General features: G+C 34.0%; 2 protein-coding genes across 2 annotated transcripts in view; both read left to right on the plus strand.

Moving 5' to 3' along the window:
• VPS36 (vacuolar protein sorting 36 homolog) overlaps window positions 1-14,905 on the plus strand; it is a 320,991-nt gene that overhangs the window by 196,427 nt on the left and 109,659 nt on the right. The window lies entirely within an intron of this gene.
• LOC306658997 (phosphatidylinositol 3,4,5-trisphosphate 3-phosphatase TPTE2-like) overlaps window positions 1,152-14,905 on the plus strand; it is a gene marked incomplete at its 5' end in the record, with an annotated part of 46,455 nt that continues 32,701 nt past the window's right edge. The window contains 6 exons of the mRNA XM_079136253.1: window positions 1,152-1,235; window positions 4,649-4,712; window positions 5,393-5,457; window positions 12,898-12,958; window positions 13,787-13,868; window positions 13,974-14,062. Coding sequence (XP_078992379.1) covers window positions 1,152-1,235; window positions 4,649-4,712; window positions 5,393-5,457; window positions 12,898-12,958; window positions 13,787-13,868; window positions 13,974-14,062 — 445 coding nt within the window. The remainder of the gene's footprint in view (window positions 1,236-4,648; window positions 4,713-5,392; window positions 5,458-12,897; window positions 12,959-13,786; window positions 13,869-13,973; window positions 14,063-14,905) is intronic.

Consider the following 14,905-nt stretch of genomic DNA (forward strand, 5'->3'; position numbering starts at 1 on the left):
GCACTTAAGAATTCAATTGTGGAAATATGTATGGATTTGAATTCCTTCTCATGTGCCTATCACTGTTTTAGGAGTGCCGATGAATATATAATAATGCATTTTCTGATAAAAAAAATCTTACTGGTCAAAATGGTCTTTTTAATTAAGTCATCATACTGTAGCAATACATGCATTTCCATGGTTACAGCAGTACAATGCACACTAGCCAGATTAGGTGTTCATTAACAGATGAATGGATAAAGCAAATGTATTGCATATACACAGTGGAGTTTTATTCAGTCATAAAGAAGAATGAAATTATGTAATTTGCAGGAAAATGGATGGAATTTGAGAACATTTACTTAAGCAAAATAAGCCAAACTCAGGTTTGGGTTTACATGTTTTCTCTCTTATGTGCAAGCTAGAGAAGAAAAAGGAAAAGAAAGGGTGGCAGAGGTGGGAGTAGGGGTGGGGTGTCATGAAAATGGAGGGGAGACCAATAGAGGAAAGGACATAGTGAGGAAGAGGAGTGGGAAAGGGGAAACACTGGGGAATAGTATTGACCAAATTATTTTATAATATCACATGTATGTGTGAATATGTGAAAATGAATCCCACTGCTATTTATAATTATAATGTACTAATAAAAAGGTGGGGAAGTGGGGTTTTTTTAAGGATTTACATTAGTCATGCCTTCACTTGGGTTTTATTACTAAATTCTTTAAAATTTTTCAGATTAATGAGGTTTTATTTATGATGAGAAATTGGTAGAAACTCCTTATGAGATTTTCAAAATTTAAAAAGAGTTTACACACATAGTTTTCCGTTCTATCTTAGGTTAGTCTGATGTATCTATAATAGGAAAACATGTTTAACATACCTTATAATGATTTGGTGGGAATTTTATCACAAACAACTATTCCTATTAGGTGAAAACCAAGTGATTTTTTTTTTTTAAGATTCTAAGGCAACACAATTCTTTCTGTCAATGGACAGTTTAATCCTACATATTGATATTTTGGTGTCTAATCATTGAGTTTAGTATTATCTAACTATGGAGGCAAATCCCCATTATGTTTATTATCTTTATTTATTTTAGAATATTTGGAATTTTGCTGATCTTTGTGGACGTGTATCTTGTTGTTAGTGACCTAATTTTTGCTGAGAGACACATGCGTATTCCTTTGGAATATCGTATAAGTTCTTTAGCTATTGCTTTATTTTTCGTCATGGATATTCTTCTTCAAATATATGTAGTAGGGTAAGTTTGATTTTTTTAATGTAAAACTATTTTGTACTGTTATAAGAAGTATCCCAAAATAATTAGTAGGTTAATCCAACTAAATGTACTTCTCTTTATCAAAATAATTCTCCTTGAAGGCATGGTTCCCAAAGAAACAACAATCCAAACCTGGTTTATCATAGATGGGGCTTTAATAATGTTATTGCAATTGGCACTACAGTCTCCAGCAATATATTCTAGATGGTTCCTTCAATAGATAAAAGGGACCAGGCACCTGATGTATCTACATGTACATTTAGAAGAGGAACATGTGTGTAAAGTACAAATATTAATACTTTCATTAAGAGTTGAATTCCAAATGAGTTTATAATATTTTAAATACAAAATAATAGATCACGAATAATCCCTGCATGTATTAAAATGAAAACTTTTGTGAAGGTATGGAGGAGATCTGAGGTATGCTCATCCCATCGGCAAGACTTGGTTATACTAAGACAGCAGTTGTTGTTGTTGTTGTTGTTTTTCTGCTTGCTGTTTCTCTACTTGTTGTTTTTCTGCTTGCTGTTTTTCTGAGAAGGTAATGGGTGAGCCAATACTGTTGTGAAAGTCATGATGAAAGTTCCCCAGAATCACTTTTTCCAGAGCAACTCCAAAGGCAGTTTGCTCCTTTCCTGATGATTTTTTATCCTCATACCTTTGATCTAAAGACACTTGCCCACTGTCAGGTTACTCAAAACCTGAAAGAGGCTACCTCAAAATCAGAAGCTTTCCCTAGAGGACCAGTGCTCAGGTTTGAAGGAGCCAGTGTTGAGGAAGAAGATGTGGTGGTTGGAAGTTAACCAGAGGCCACATAAGCCCTTTGGGATTCTAGTGTGGGTACACAGCCAGACCATGAATTCAAAATAATGGACCTTTCTCCTTTTCACAAGCTCCTCTCGTATACTGTTTGCTGTCCCAAATGCTTTAAGACTGTGAGATATTCAGTTTCCACTGTCTAACTGCCCAGCATCCCATTTTTCCTTTCTCATCTACCTAGGAGAAAACTAAGCTTGCCAAGCTTGCCTCTTGTTCAGTGGTTTGTTTATATCTCTTATTTATTAAGCTTAAGTTGCCATATTGTTACTTTTTCTCATATATATGTGTGTATGTGTGTGTGTGTAAATTTACTGCTTGGAAACTCTCCATTAATGTTATATTTTCCCTTGTTCTAGTCTAGACAATGCATTTTAAATAAACCACTGAAGTAGAATGCATACTGAAGATGAGTCAAATAACTTGTGCTCTTAAAATATTCCTATCCCTTCTTGGGGAGAATAAACATATTTTTATTTTATATTGTAGGAGACAACATTATTTTTCTGATGTGTTTAATGTCTTAGATGCTTTCATTATTGGGATTACTCTGGCATTTGACATCCTGTACATGTTTTTCGACTATGGGTTTCATAGCTATATCTCCAGGTATGAAATATGTGCTTTATCTCTCAAAGTTTTTCATTTCTTTCATTCTTTTTATTTTTTACATTTCCATGGCTTTAATTTTGTATAATCTTTTGACAATTTTTCCTGATTTTGTGCCAAATAAACTGCTTGAAAATGAAATGTTTAGGTAGATTTCCACATACTACCTAAATAAAAAGATGTGATAAAAGATGTGGCATTTAGGGACCAATGAAAGGCATATACACTAAATACCTTTAGGTGAATAAAGAATATGGAGCACCCAAAGAGAGTAGGGACTTGACCTCTTGTACTTAACTTTAACTTCACTACATTTTGAAATTCTCTTTAAATTCCCATTTGTGTGTCAACCACAAATTCCTTACACATGAAGTTATGGGTTTTTCCTATAACATAGAGTGTATTGATTTAAGCATATGAAAATCTGAATGACTCCAATCATAATTCTCCAAAACATAGCACATGGAACAGGGAACCAGGAGATAACATGGATACAACACAGAGAAAGAGTTTCACAATATACTTGTGGTAGAAATGAAGAAAGCTGAGGCAAAGTTAGAACTATTAGAGATTAGGAAAGTAAACGTGTGAATAATACTTCTCTCTCTCTCTCTCCACCCCCCCCCCCCCCCCCGTGCCAATTAGGAAGAGTAAATGTCTATAGGGATGCATTGAGGGTCTTATTCATGAGTCAAACAGCTACCTCCTTTTGGTAACCTAGCTTCTCATGGCTTCAATTCAAGACCCAACTAAATGTGTTATGTGAGAGACTTTGGAGTTTGAAAATAATCAGAGCCAATATGGTCCTCCAATGGCAACCTAAGCATCACTTGAAAGCTTGCTAGAAATGCAAGAAAAGCACCTCATGCCCAACCCTAAACCCATCAAATTAGTTATTCTGGGACCTGCAACCTGTGGTCTAATAAGCTTTTCTAGGTGAATCTTGCTTATGTTTAAAGTAGATACTACTAGTCAACAGTTCTCTGTTGTGGTATTTCTGATGATAGGAGAAACACTAGCCAACACACTTGGGAAGTATCTCAGCCTGGGGCCTGCCTGATGAGCTTTTAGAGGCTGTAGTGAACCTTTGTCACTGATGGGAGTAGTAACATGGGCAAGAATCCTTAGTTTGATTTGATGTGGGACAGTGAAAAACATGCTGGTCTTAAACCACAAAAGACATCCACAAATTCTTAGAGTCTTTCTTTTTACTTTCTGTAGACCAGAAATTTTCAACCTTAGCATTATTTACATTTTAGGCAAATAATTCTTTGCTTACAGAAGAGGGCAGAGTTTTATTCATTGTAGGTTATTTAGTAACATTCCTGACTTCTATTCACTAGAAGTAACACCCCACCAATATAACACCCAACAATTAGAACAACCAGAAGTGTTTCCAGACACTGTCAAATATCCTCTAGATGGGTGGCAGGGTGGGGTGAGGCAAAATTGCCCCTGGTTGAGAACCACTGCTCTCAACTTAATACAAGGCTGGAGGTATAGCTCAGTAGAAGAGTGCTTGATTAGCATGTGTGAGGCCCTGAGTTTGATCCCCAACACCACTTAAAAGTGTTAAACTTAATCCATATTGATAAACTCTTCTGTTTCTAAAGCAAAAATGGATCTTTAAAATTTATCTATAAATTTATTCAGATTCATAATTTTATTTCGACCTCTACGACTTATCACTCTGATCAGACTGTTTCATCTGGCTTACCAAAAAAGACACCTTGAAAGGCTGACCAGAAGGATGGTGAGTGAACAAAACTCGTTTGTTTTGGGCTGGAAAGTAGCTCAGTGATAGAGGATTTGCCTAGCATATGCAAGGTCCTAGGTTCAATCCTCGGTAATGCACAAGCACACACGTATTTCAGAAAATATAAGGGTTATAGATATTTACATAATGTTCTTTATTTTTATGTTGATTTATAGTTTACATGTTGTAACACTGCTTTAAACTCCCAGGTTTCAGGAAACAAAAGGAGATACACAAAGGATGGATTTGACCTGGACCTCACTTACATTACTGGTTTGTGAAGTTCAACCTTTGATTTATTTATATTAATTTCTAATTATTCTTGTGAGTAATAATATTTTCTTTTGGTTTTGACTTGTTGAAGTATTTTCTTTTAAATTTTTCTTTACCCGTGAAGACATATGTCCTGGCAATGGGAAATTTCATTCGTTTCAAATCAGGGCTACTTGGTTGTAGCACAGGCAGTGGAATGGATTTCAGCTGATTCTATTTGAATTCAATTTAGAATTTATTAAGTTGTGATAGTTATCCTGGGTTCCAAGGCCCCAGAGGGACTTCTTTTTTTCCTCAAACCTGAAAGAATAAGGTTACTATTTGTTCTGTTGGTCTCAAGTTTTCTGAGTCCAGAGGGCTAGAAAGCACCCAGTTTCCACCATCACTGGATCCCAGACTTCCTGGTTTTTCTTTGGTGTTCAAGAAGTAAATTCCAACTACAGGGGGAGCGCTAGACTGAGGCCAACACAAATCTGTGGCATATGGCATACAGTCAGTTCCATGGTCATTTTATTGACTAACTAAATATATTATCTTTATTACACTGAGAATGTGTTGGCTTTTTTCTCTTATCTCGAAAGTTCTTTTCTATCTAAAAGGAATCTTATAAGTAGATTAAATTTGTGTATTTTGTTTCACATCTATAATGACATTCATAATAGTGATTACTTTACTTCCAGAGCGTATTATTGCCATGTCATTTCCATCTTCTGGAAAGCAGTCTTTCTATAGGAATCCAATTCAGGTAAGGATGTTAATACACAAATACTCACTTCTTGGTGAATATAGACAGTGAAGTCATAAGCTTATTATTGACCCAGAGATGGCAATACTTTTCTAAAAGTTCAGTCTTTCAGATAAAAAAATCATAATAGGTTTGATATCAATTTGATTTTATTATTTACAAACTGCTCAAACATACTGGCTTCTAACAATAGTCATTGATTTCACTCGTGATATGTGGTTTGTGAATTTGGTTCGAGCTTAACTGTGTGGTTCTGATAATCAGGGACAGAACTGGCTATCTCACCTGGATTTGCTCATGTATCTGTGTATAGTTTCTGGATCATCTGAGTACCGGCTAATCTAAAATGCTTGGCTAGATGGCTCTATATGGTGTCTCTTCCCAAGGCAGTCTAGGTCAGCCTTGTTCACATGGTGGCAGTGACAAAGGGTCCAAGGAACAGAAAACAAAAGAATGTAAAACTTCTTATGACCCAGGCTGAACACTAGTATAATGTGGCATCTACTTCAATCTGTTGGCCAAAGCAAATTACAAAGCCAATCTGTATTCAAGGAGTAGAAAATAGGTTCCATCTCTTGATGGGAGGAATTGCAAAGAATTGTCATTTTTTGTAATTTATCAGGGAGAAGAAAGGGAAAGCTATAACTAAAATGTATGCTTTTATGTTGGGATCCTAAATTATAGGGGAGGAAAACCATTTTGGGGCTCTATAGATGACTAAATTAATTTCAGACATACAGTGTTGTTTACTATTAGTGAAATTCCAGATGAAAATCATTAAGAAGTTCTTAAGAAGTTCGCGTTTATGTGTGTATTATTACGCTGGTACATTTACAGTATTTGTTATACCTCAATAAAAATGTAATTATATATCAGTATGTACATATGCCTATATATAAATGAAGTCATGTGTCTTTTAATCATAAGATATGTTGTATTGAGTGATCTCATCATTGTGTGATCATCATGGATACACCCAATTTCACCACATAATCATTGCAGATTTGCCAAATATTTGCAAAAAAAAGTGGGATATGACTATTATGTGAAGGTTTTTTTTTTTTTAATTGTGGTGATTAATATTATTTAAAATCACTTAAACTCTCTTGGGTGCAAGATAAGGATGCATGAAATACTTTTGAATATATGTTAAAATCAGACAGTTCAAGTTAACACATGTCATTTCTTCATGACAGTTTAGCTTTTTTTCTGGTCTGGAAAAAAAGTTAACACATTAGTTGTTTTTGATTTGTGCATTATAGTTGAAATAATACCTTAAGAAAATTTACCATGGTATTGTAAAGTATGAACTTGCAAAACTTAGTCTTGTGTGTTGGAAACTTCTGTGCCAACATTATTGATTTCCGTAACTGGTGTGCAGTCCTCAGTGTTACTCATTAAAAATGTGTTTACCAAAGAGGGGTGGGAGGGGTGGGGGGAGGGAAAAAATAACAGAATGAATCAAACAACATTACTCTATGTAAATTTATGATTACACAAATGGTATGCCTTTACGCCATGTACAGAGAAACAACATGTATCCCATTTGTTTACAATAAAAAAAAAAAAAAAGGATAAACTTAAAAAAAAAAAAATGTGTTTACCATTAGTACTGTGGTGCTCTAAACAAGCCACCCAAGTCAACTTTTGGAAATATACTAATGACAATTTCTAGGTTCAAGTCCTAGTGCACAGGAAGACAAACGTGCATCCATATGTCATTGGTGAATACATTGCCGCTCTTTTTACATTTTAAGTGGCATGACAAACAGAATTGTACTATGTGATGATTATGCAATGAAAGGTTATAAACCAATTTTTAGACTGAAAAAAATAGTGAAATACAGCACTTAAATAAACTAAAACAGTTACAGAACACTAGGGAATGTATTCTTATTAGACCACTGTTGGTCATTAATTATGTAGCACATGACTATATACATAAATATACACAGGCATATAAAATTTTACATTTTTATTGAGGTGTACTGTAAATTGCACTAAGTATATACTTGACGATATCATATATAAGTAAACATGCATGTAGCCAACACCCCTATCAAGGTATTGAACGTTTCTTATCCCTTTCCAGACAATATCTCAAAACACCAGAAGCAATTGCTATTTTGACTTTTGTCTTCACAGATTAATTGTATTTTTTCTTGAATTTCATGTAAGTGGAATCACATAGTAGGTCTTTTATGACTGGCTTTTAATAAACAAAGTAAATTCTGTCAGATTCATCCAATATTATTTTATAAACTGATAGTTGTTTTTTAAAACAAGAACATTAATATTTATTGCTTTACAGGATACTGTATTGAAAATGCAAGCATTTACACACAGAAAGCATATAATTATACCCTGCTTCACAGTCACATTACATTCTACAAAACACATTACATTCTATAAAATCCACTTTACATAAATTTAAAAATTCTAAATATCAAAAAGTACAGCTGGAAAAAGAAGTCTAACACTTATCAAAAGAAGAAAAACAAATGACCAACGAATATATGAAACAATGTTCAACATCATTAGCAATTTGGGAAATGCAAATCAAAACTACACTGAGATTTCATCTCACTCCACTTAGAATGGCAGTCATCAAGAGCAAATGATAATAAATGCTGGAGAGGATGTAGATAAAAAGGAACACTTACACTTTTGGTGGGAGTAAATTAGTACAACCACTATGGAAATCAGTATGGAGGTTCCTCAAAAGATTAGGCATGCAACCACCATATGATCCAGCTGTACCACTCCTCAGTATTTATTCTAAAGAATTAAAGTCATAATGTTATAGCAATACATGCAAACTCACTTTTAGAGCAGCACAATTCACAATAGCCAAAATATGAAACCTCCCTAGGTGTCCCATCAACAGATAAATGGATCGAAAAATGTGGTATGTATACACAGTAGAGTTTTATTCAACCATGAAAAAGAATGAAATTATTTCATTTGCAGGAAAATGGATGGAACTTAAGAGCATTATGTTAAGAGAATAAGCCAAACTCAGAAGGCCAAGGTCATATATTTTCTCTCACATGTGGAAGCAAGAGAGGAAAAAGGAAAGGAAAGGTGGGAGGGTGATGCCAGGGGGAATCTCATGAAAATCAAAGGGAGATCAGTAGAGTAGAAGAAAGAGACCACGGGGAGGAGAGAGGGGAGGGAAAAAGGAAATAACAAGGAATGATATTGGCCAAATTATATTGTGTGCGTGTACAAATACATAACAACAAATTCTACCATATGTACAACTATAATGCACCAATAAAAACTGGGAAATAAAAAATTTTAAAAATGGGGAAAAAGAAAGAGATTTATATTTGGCTGCCAGAAATTTTGACAGGAAAGGCACAGCTCACATAACTTTAAAATATATGAATTTGAAAACACTGAGTTAGAGTAATCTATATATAACAAATAAAATACTGACTGTCAAAGGAGGATGTTTAACAATATTTAATTCACTTCCCCAAACTGACAGAATTCATCTTTATAGGTAAAGAGCCCTTGATTGCTAATAATAATTAGTATGTTAAAAACTGTCAGTTACTTAGAGTTTGTCTAAATGGAATATTTTTTTCTTTTGTATATTTGGTGGTTAGTATCAATTTAGTAATACTTAATAATATCCAGAGTGTGTTTTTAAAAACCCGGACCTGGTGGGTGCAATGGTGCACAGCTGTAATCCCAGTGGCTCAGGAGGCTGAGGCAGGAGGATCACATGTTCAAAGCCAGCCTCAGCATCTTAGTGAGGACCTCAGTAACTTAGTGATACCCTGTCTCAAAATAAAAAATAAAAAGAGCTTGGAATGTAGCTCTGTGGTCAAAGCCCAGTACCAAAAATTTAAAAATTTAATTAAAAATTAAAAAAAAAAAACCAGGACCTTAATTTAGCATGATAATCCAAATAAAAACATTACTCTTGGTTTCTGGAGTGGTCTCTAGATTATTATTCTGTCAGTTATTTAACTATTACCTGCTTGGGGTATTGACAAATACCCTAATAAGTAGTTAATCCCTTTACCATTTTAAATCAAAGTATCTAAAGATGAATCATCTGTTTTCATAAAATCCACAAATCATGAGCTACCCAAAAAGCATATCTAGTCAGGCATGGTGGGGCACACCTGTAATCACAGCTACGGGAGGATGAGGCAGGAGGATCATGAGTTTGAGGTCAGGGTCAGCAACTTATCAAGGCCCTCTTTCAAAATAAAGAGGGCTAGGGATGTAGCAATTGGTGGAGTGCCCTTAGGTTCAATTCCCAATATCATAAAAAGAAAAAAAAAAAGCATGTCTACTGGCTGAATTAATGTTTGGTCTCTCATTTTTGTCAAGGCACAGGCTCAAATATAAACTGTTCAGTTCCCCGGGCAGACTGAGAACTTGACTATGAAGCTACTTCAGTGATTGTATATTCAATGGTAACAGGATATCCTGCACAGGGAATGTCATGTTATAGATAAGAACTATTTTTTTTTTATGGTACCAGGAATTAAACCCAGGGGCACTTAACCACTGAGCCACATCCCCAGTCCTTTTCTGTATTTTATTTAGAGACAGAGTCTCGCTGAATTGCGTTTATCCTCACTAAATTGCTGAGACTGACTTTGAACTGGTGATCCTCCTGCCTCAGCCTCCTGAGTTGCTGGGATTACAGGTGTGCACCACCTTGCCTGAAATAAGAACTATTTTAAATCAAGGTTCACTAAAGGGTGAAGAATTCTGATCTGAGCACACTTAACTCCCAGAATGATACCCAAATAGTCATGTGGTTCCACCTGATTATCCTTAAAAGGGATGACAGTTTCAGGATTATGGTTTGGGCAACAATGAATATACAAAGCAATGGATAAATTTTCATAAATGGGAAACTGACTAGCAGAAAAATGTTAAATGCTTCCTTGAAGCAGCAAAAATTGTATGGATTTGGGATCTGTAGAGTTAGTGGAGAAAAAGTGTGATGGCGAAAGCATCAACAAATTAGCCACCACTGCGACATCATACCAGTAGAAAGGATGTGCCTTTGCCCCTACATCAAGAAATGTACTACACTGGGCAGACACAAGTGTTTGGAAGATTTAAGAAAATCCAAAGGTGAAAGTTATTGAAGGAAAACTTTCAAAGACAGATTTTCTGCTTTCACATAAAATGAGCTGGTAAACTTAGCCCATACAAAGGTTGAACTATTAAGGAAAATCAGATACACGTTACCTACAGTCCTAAAATCTTCTCAGCTATCTTTTAATTTTTGGCCTTGTTTCAGTTAAATACTCATTATTCTGGGTGAGGATCCAAATTGTCCATTTAGTGACAAGATTGTGGCCTTCGTGGATTCATGACAGAGTTCAAATTTTCTCTAGATACATTATGTTCCTTTTCAGTTAATTTGATTAGGAGATATTTGGAATCTTTCAGTGAACTACTTAGATCAGAAAAAAAAAAAGTAGAGCAATATCTACTTGTTGAGTCAAGGATGGGCTCAGGCTGGAAAATCAAATCATTAAGATCATTTTGGGGACATTGAGAGAAATATGAAGGGGATCCAAAAAGTCTCTAAAATGTTATCACCCAAAAAGTAACTATGCTCTTCTAACAGGTGGATATACTAAAGAAACTGCACATAAATTTACCAGTGTGAGAGAGAATTTTTTTGCTGATAGAATGAAGTTCAAGGCTGTATCGTAATGGTTGTATGATATTCCATTGCACTGTCAACTATTATCAGTAACACTATTGGGCAGAGGGCAATTTCTAGTTAGAGTCTTAGGAGTAAAATTACCTAAAGAATATGAATATTTTTAGGGTTCTTAATACATATAGCCAAATCCATGGGATTGTATCAGCAACAAATCAAAGGTTTTATTTTCATGCTGTATTTGCCAGCATTGGATTTTCTCATTTGAAAGGAACAGGCTAATTTCACAAGTGAAAAATGGTATTTCATTGTTATTTTGACTTTTTGATCAGCAAGGCTGAATATCTACATGGGTTGTTAACTCACTGGATTTTTTTCTTTTGTGGATTATTTAGGTCTTTGGATCATTTATCTATGGAGTGAAGAATTACTACTTAAATTGTAGTTACTAATTTAAATTAAATTTAAATTAATGATTTATTAACTTATTACACTTGGCATGGTTGTCATTCAGTCAACTTTAATGATAAATCTTTTCCTCTGTTTGTTATAGTATTTTAAAAACAGAAGTTGCCAGTTTTTACAAAGTCAAACCTAAATCTATTGCTATTCCATTGACTCAACACTTAGTTCATCATTCCAAAGAATTGATTAATGCTTATTTAAATTTCCTAGAGTTACTTGTGTGGTTCTATATTTGATTTCTCAATATATTCAGATTTTATTTTAGTGAACAACATCACATGAATTTTTGAAGTGTATGAAATCATTTACTTTCTGCCCATTCTGTACAGACTTGGGGTGTTTCTCTTTTTTTATTTATCATTTCCTCCTGACACAGGAATAACTAATTTACACCATGATTACTTTGATATCTTAATTTTCTTTTCCTAAATATTAAGCCAGTAAACATGCTTTGATGGTACTATACTAATCAGCTTTTTAAGGTTGTGACAGTCATTTTTTCTATTGCATAGAAATATGTGTGTGCATGTTTCAGGTGAATAAGTTTTCTAGAAACATTACTGAATTAATATGGTGGTCTTAACTGTATTTTCAATAATAACTACTATTTTCAATAATAACTACTATTTCTTATTTTAAAAATTATGCATATACATACATATATGTGTATTCAATTTTTAAAATTTTTTTGTAGTTGTAGATAGACAGAGCACCTTTATTTTATTTGTTTATTTTTATGGGTGCTAAAGATCGAACCCAGTGCCTCACACGTGCTAGGCAAGTGTTCTGCCACTAGCTACAGCCCTATCCCTACATATTCATTTTTAAACATAAAAAACAGACAAACTAAAATGTCTCTGTTTCCCTCACTCATCTAAAATTTAATATAATTTATCTTTTTATATCATGAATACCACACACAACTATATGTATATTTCTGCTTGTTTATTTAAATAGTGTTAGACTATAATACCCAGATAACTATATGAAAGCTATCTATTCAGAATTAGATTTGAATAGCAACCATTTATTACTGCCATGAATTAATGATTTGAAAGAAATTTACCTAAGCTAGTTAACCAGCTAATTTCCTTCTCTGGTAGCTTTGAACAATGTGTACAGGTTAATCTGGGCAGCCACGTCAGCTCTGTGGGCTACTTGAAAATAATCGGCAGGTTACATATGATTTGGCATGCACGTTCCCTCATATTTCCTGAATCTCCCTAGAAGGTACCAGAGACAGACAAGTGAATAAAAAGTAATAATAATTTTAGGTTACTTATGGGTTATACTGGATATATAACATTTTTGTCTGTCTTTTTTAGGAAGTTGCACGATTCTTAGACTTGAAGCATGAAAACCACTATCAAGTGTATAATCTATGCAGTATGTATATGACTCAATATTTTGTTACCATAGATAGAAAACAGATTACTGCACGTGAGAAGATTCCACTTTTACATTTTATTTAATCATAAGTATTTAGTGGTGTAGAATTTGATTAAAAATCTTTATCTCGTGCTACCCTGTTTGATAGGAAAAGTTAGTTCAACAGCATGGTTTCCTCTGAGGGAGGCAGGCCTCGTGGGACCAAAGAGGTGGAATGGAGGCAAACAATTTTAGGGAAGGTGTGCTCAAGTACATCAGGTTTAGGAAAATCTGTTTTCCCTGTCAAATTGCATTGAGAACATAAGACAATTCAACAAATATATTCTCTAATCCATCAGGAGTGGGTTGTGATGAGAACAGGGAACCTGATGGGAAAAATTAAATAAATAAACAAACAAACAGACAGACAGACAAATAAATAAGTAAAACAGCCCTCCAGAAAACAGATTATACTCTAGTTTACCACTCTGTCTCTTCTGTTATTTTATTCCACTGTATATCATAAGATAAATGTCTTTGGGGGCAAGCATTTTGGTTAACTAGATTTTCCTCTGCTCCATGGTTTCTAATTACCCTACAGTTATATAATTAGTAGCCTTCTAGAAAGCTAAAAATAGATTTAATGTAGATTACCTGCTGTGAACCGACCACTACTATTTTTATGTTTTTGATACTCTTAAAATTATTTTAGAGCAACAAAAGCTACTCAGAAAACTTCTTCTAAAGATGGATAGGGAATTTCTTAAGGAAAATTTAAACTTATTCATAACTTCATTATTTACCATGTTAGGCAAAGAGATATGACATATGTATTTTTTATTTTAGGTGAAAGAAGTTATGATCCTAAGTATTTCCATAATAGGATACATAGAATCATGATTGATGACCATAATGTCCCTACTCTGAAGTAAGTTTTATGCCATCTTGACTATCAAAAGAAGACTTAATACATTGGGCTTGATTTTTTTTTGAAATATTTTAATTCAACTGAAAATCTTATATTTAAAATCAGAGAGATGGTGGTGTTCTCCAAGGAAGCAAATGCGTGGATGGCTCAAGATAGTAAAAATATCATAGTGATTCACTGTAAGGGAGGCAAAGGTAATAATGCTTTTATTTTTATTTCCTTTTTTCTAAAGACATTGAAAAGATAAGTAGAGATACAAGAACAAGATACACATTGCTATTAATCAGTATTAGTAGTTTTAACATTTTAAAATATTAGCTTCAAGACTGAAGGAAGGAAAGAAATAGGAATATGGAAGGGGAGAGAAAGAAAATAAGGGAAGAAAGTAGGGGAAAAGAGCTAAAGAAGGTCAAGTACATTTATCTTGGAGAGTTGATTATTTGGGTTTTTCATTTTTAAATTGCCGGTTTATGTCTGTCAAAATATAAATGGTGTTTAACTTGTTTTTGTCAGTGCCAGGAATTGAACCCAGAGCCTGTGCAAGATAGGCAAGCACTCTACCAATGAGATACACCCCAATCCCAGTTTTTCTTTCAGTAATTACTCTGATGACTTCAGCCTGTATCCTTGATTTAGCTATTGATTTTTTAATGTTGGCTTTATATTTAGCATTCTTCCTAAATTCTTTATTTACATTTAGGGATTAGCCTATAAATTTAGTTGGAGTTTTCCAGTTCCAGTCTACAAATAATGAATATTTGTTACATCTATTTTAACCCTTATATGTTTGATTTCTTTTTCTTTCCTTGCTACACTAACTATGTCCTGAAGCACTGTGTTAGGTGGAGGCAGTGAATGGTAGGAATTTGTTTTAGTTTTGCCTTTCAAGAAAATGCTAGCACATTACATCATTAATATGATGTACCTTGTAAGTATTTTGGAACATTCTTTTCAAAAGTTAAGGAAGTTTCATAGTTTTTCTTAATTTTCTTTAAAGTCATGAATGTATGATGAATTTTAGTGAACACATTTTCCTG

This window comes from Sciurus vulgaris, assembly GCF_902686455.1.
Source record: "Sciurus vulgaris genome assembly, chromosome: 4".
NCBI classification, from domain to species: domain Eukaryota; kingdom Metazoa; phylum Chordata; class Mammalia; order Rodentia; family Sciuridae; genus Sciurus; species Sciurus vulgaris.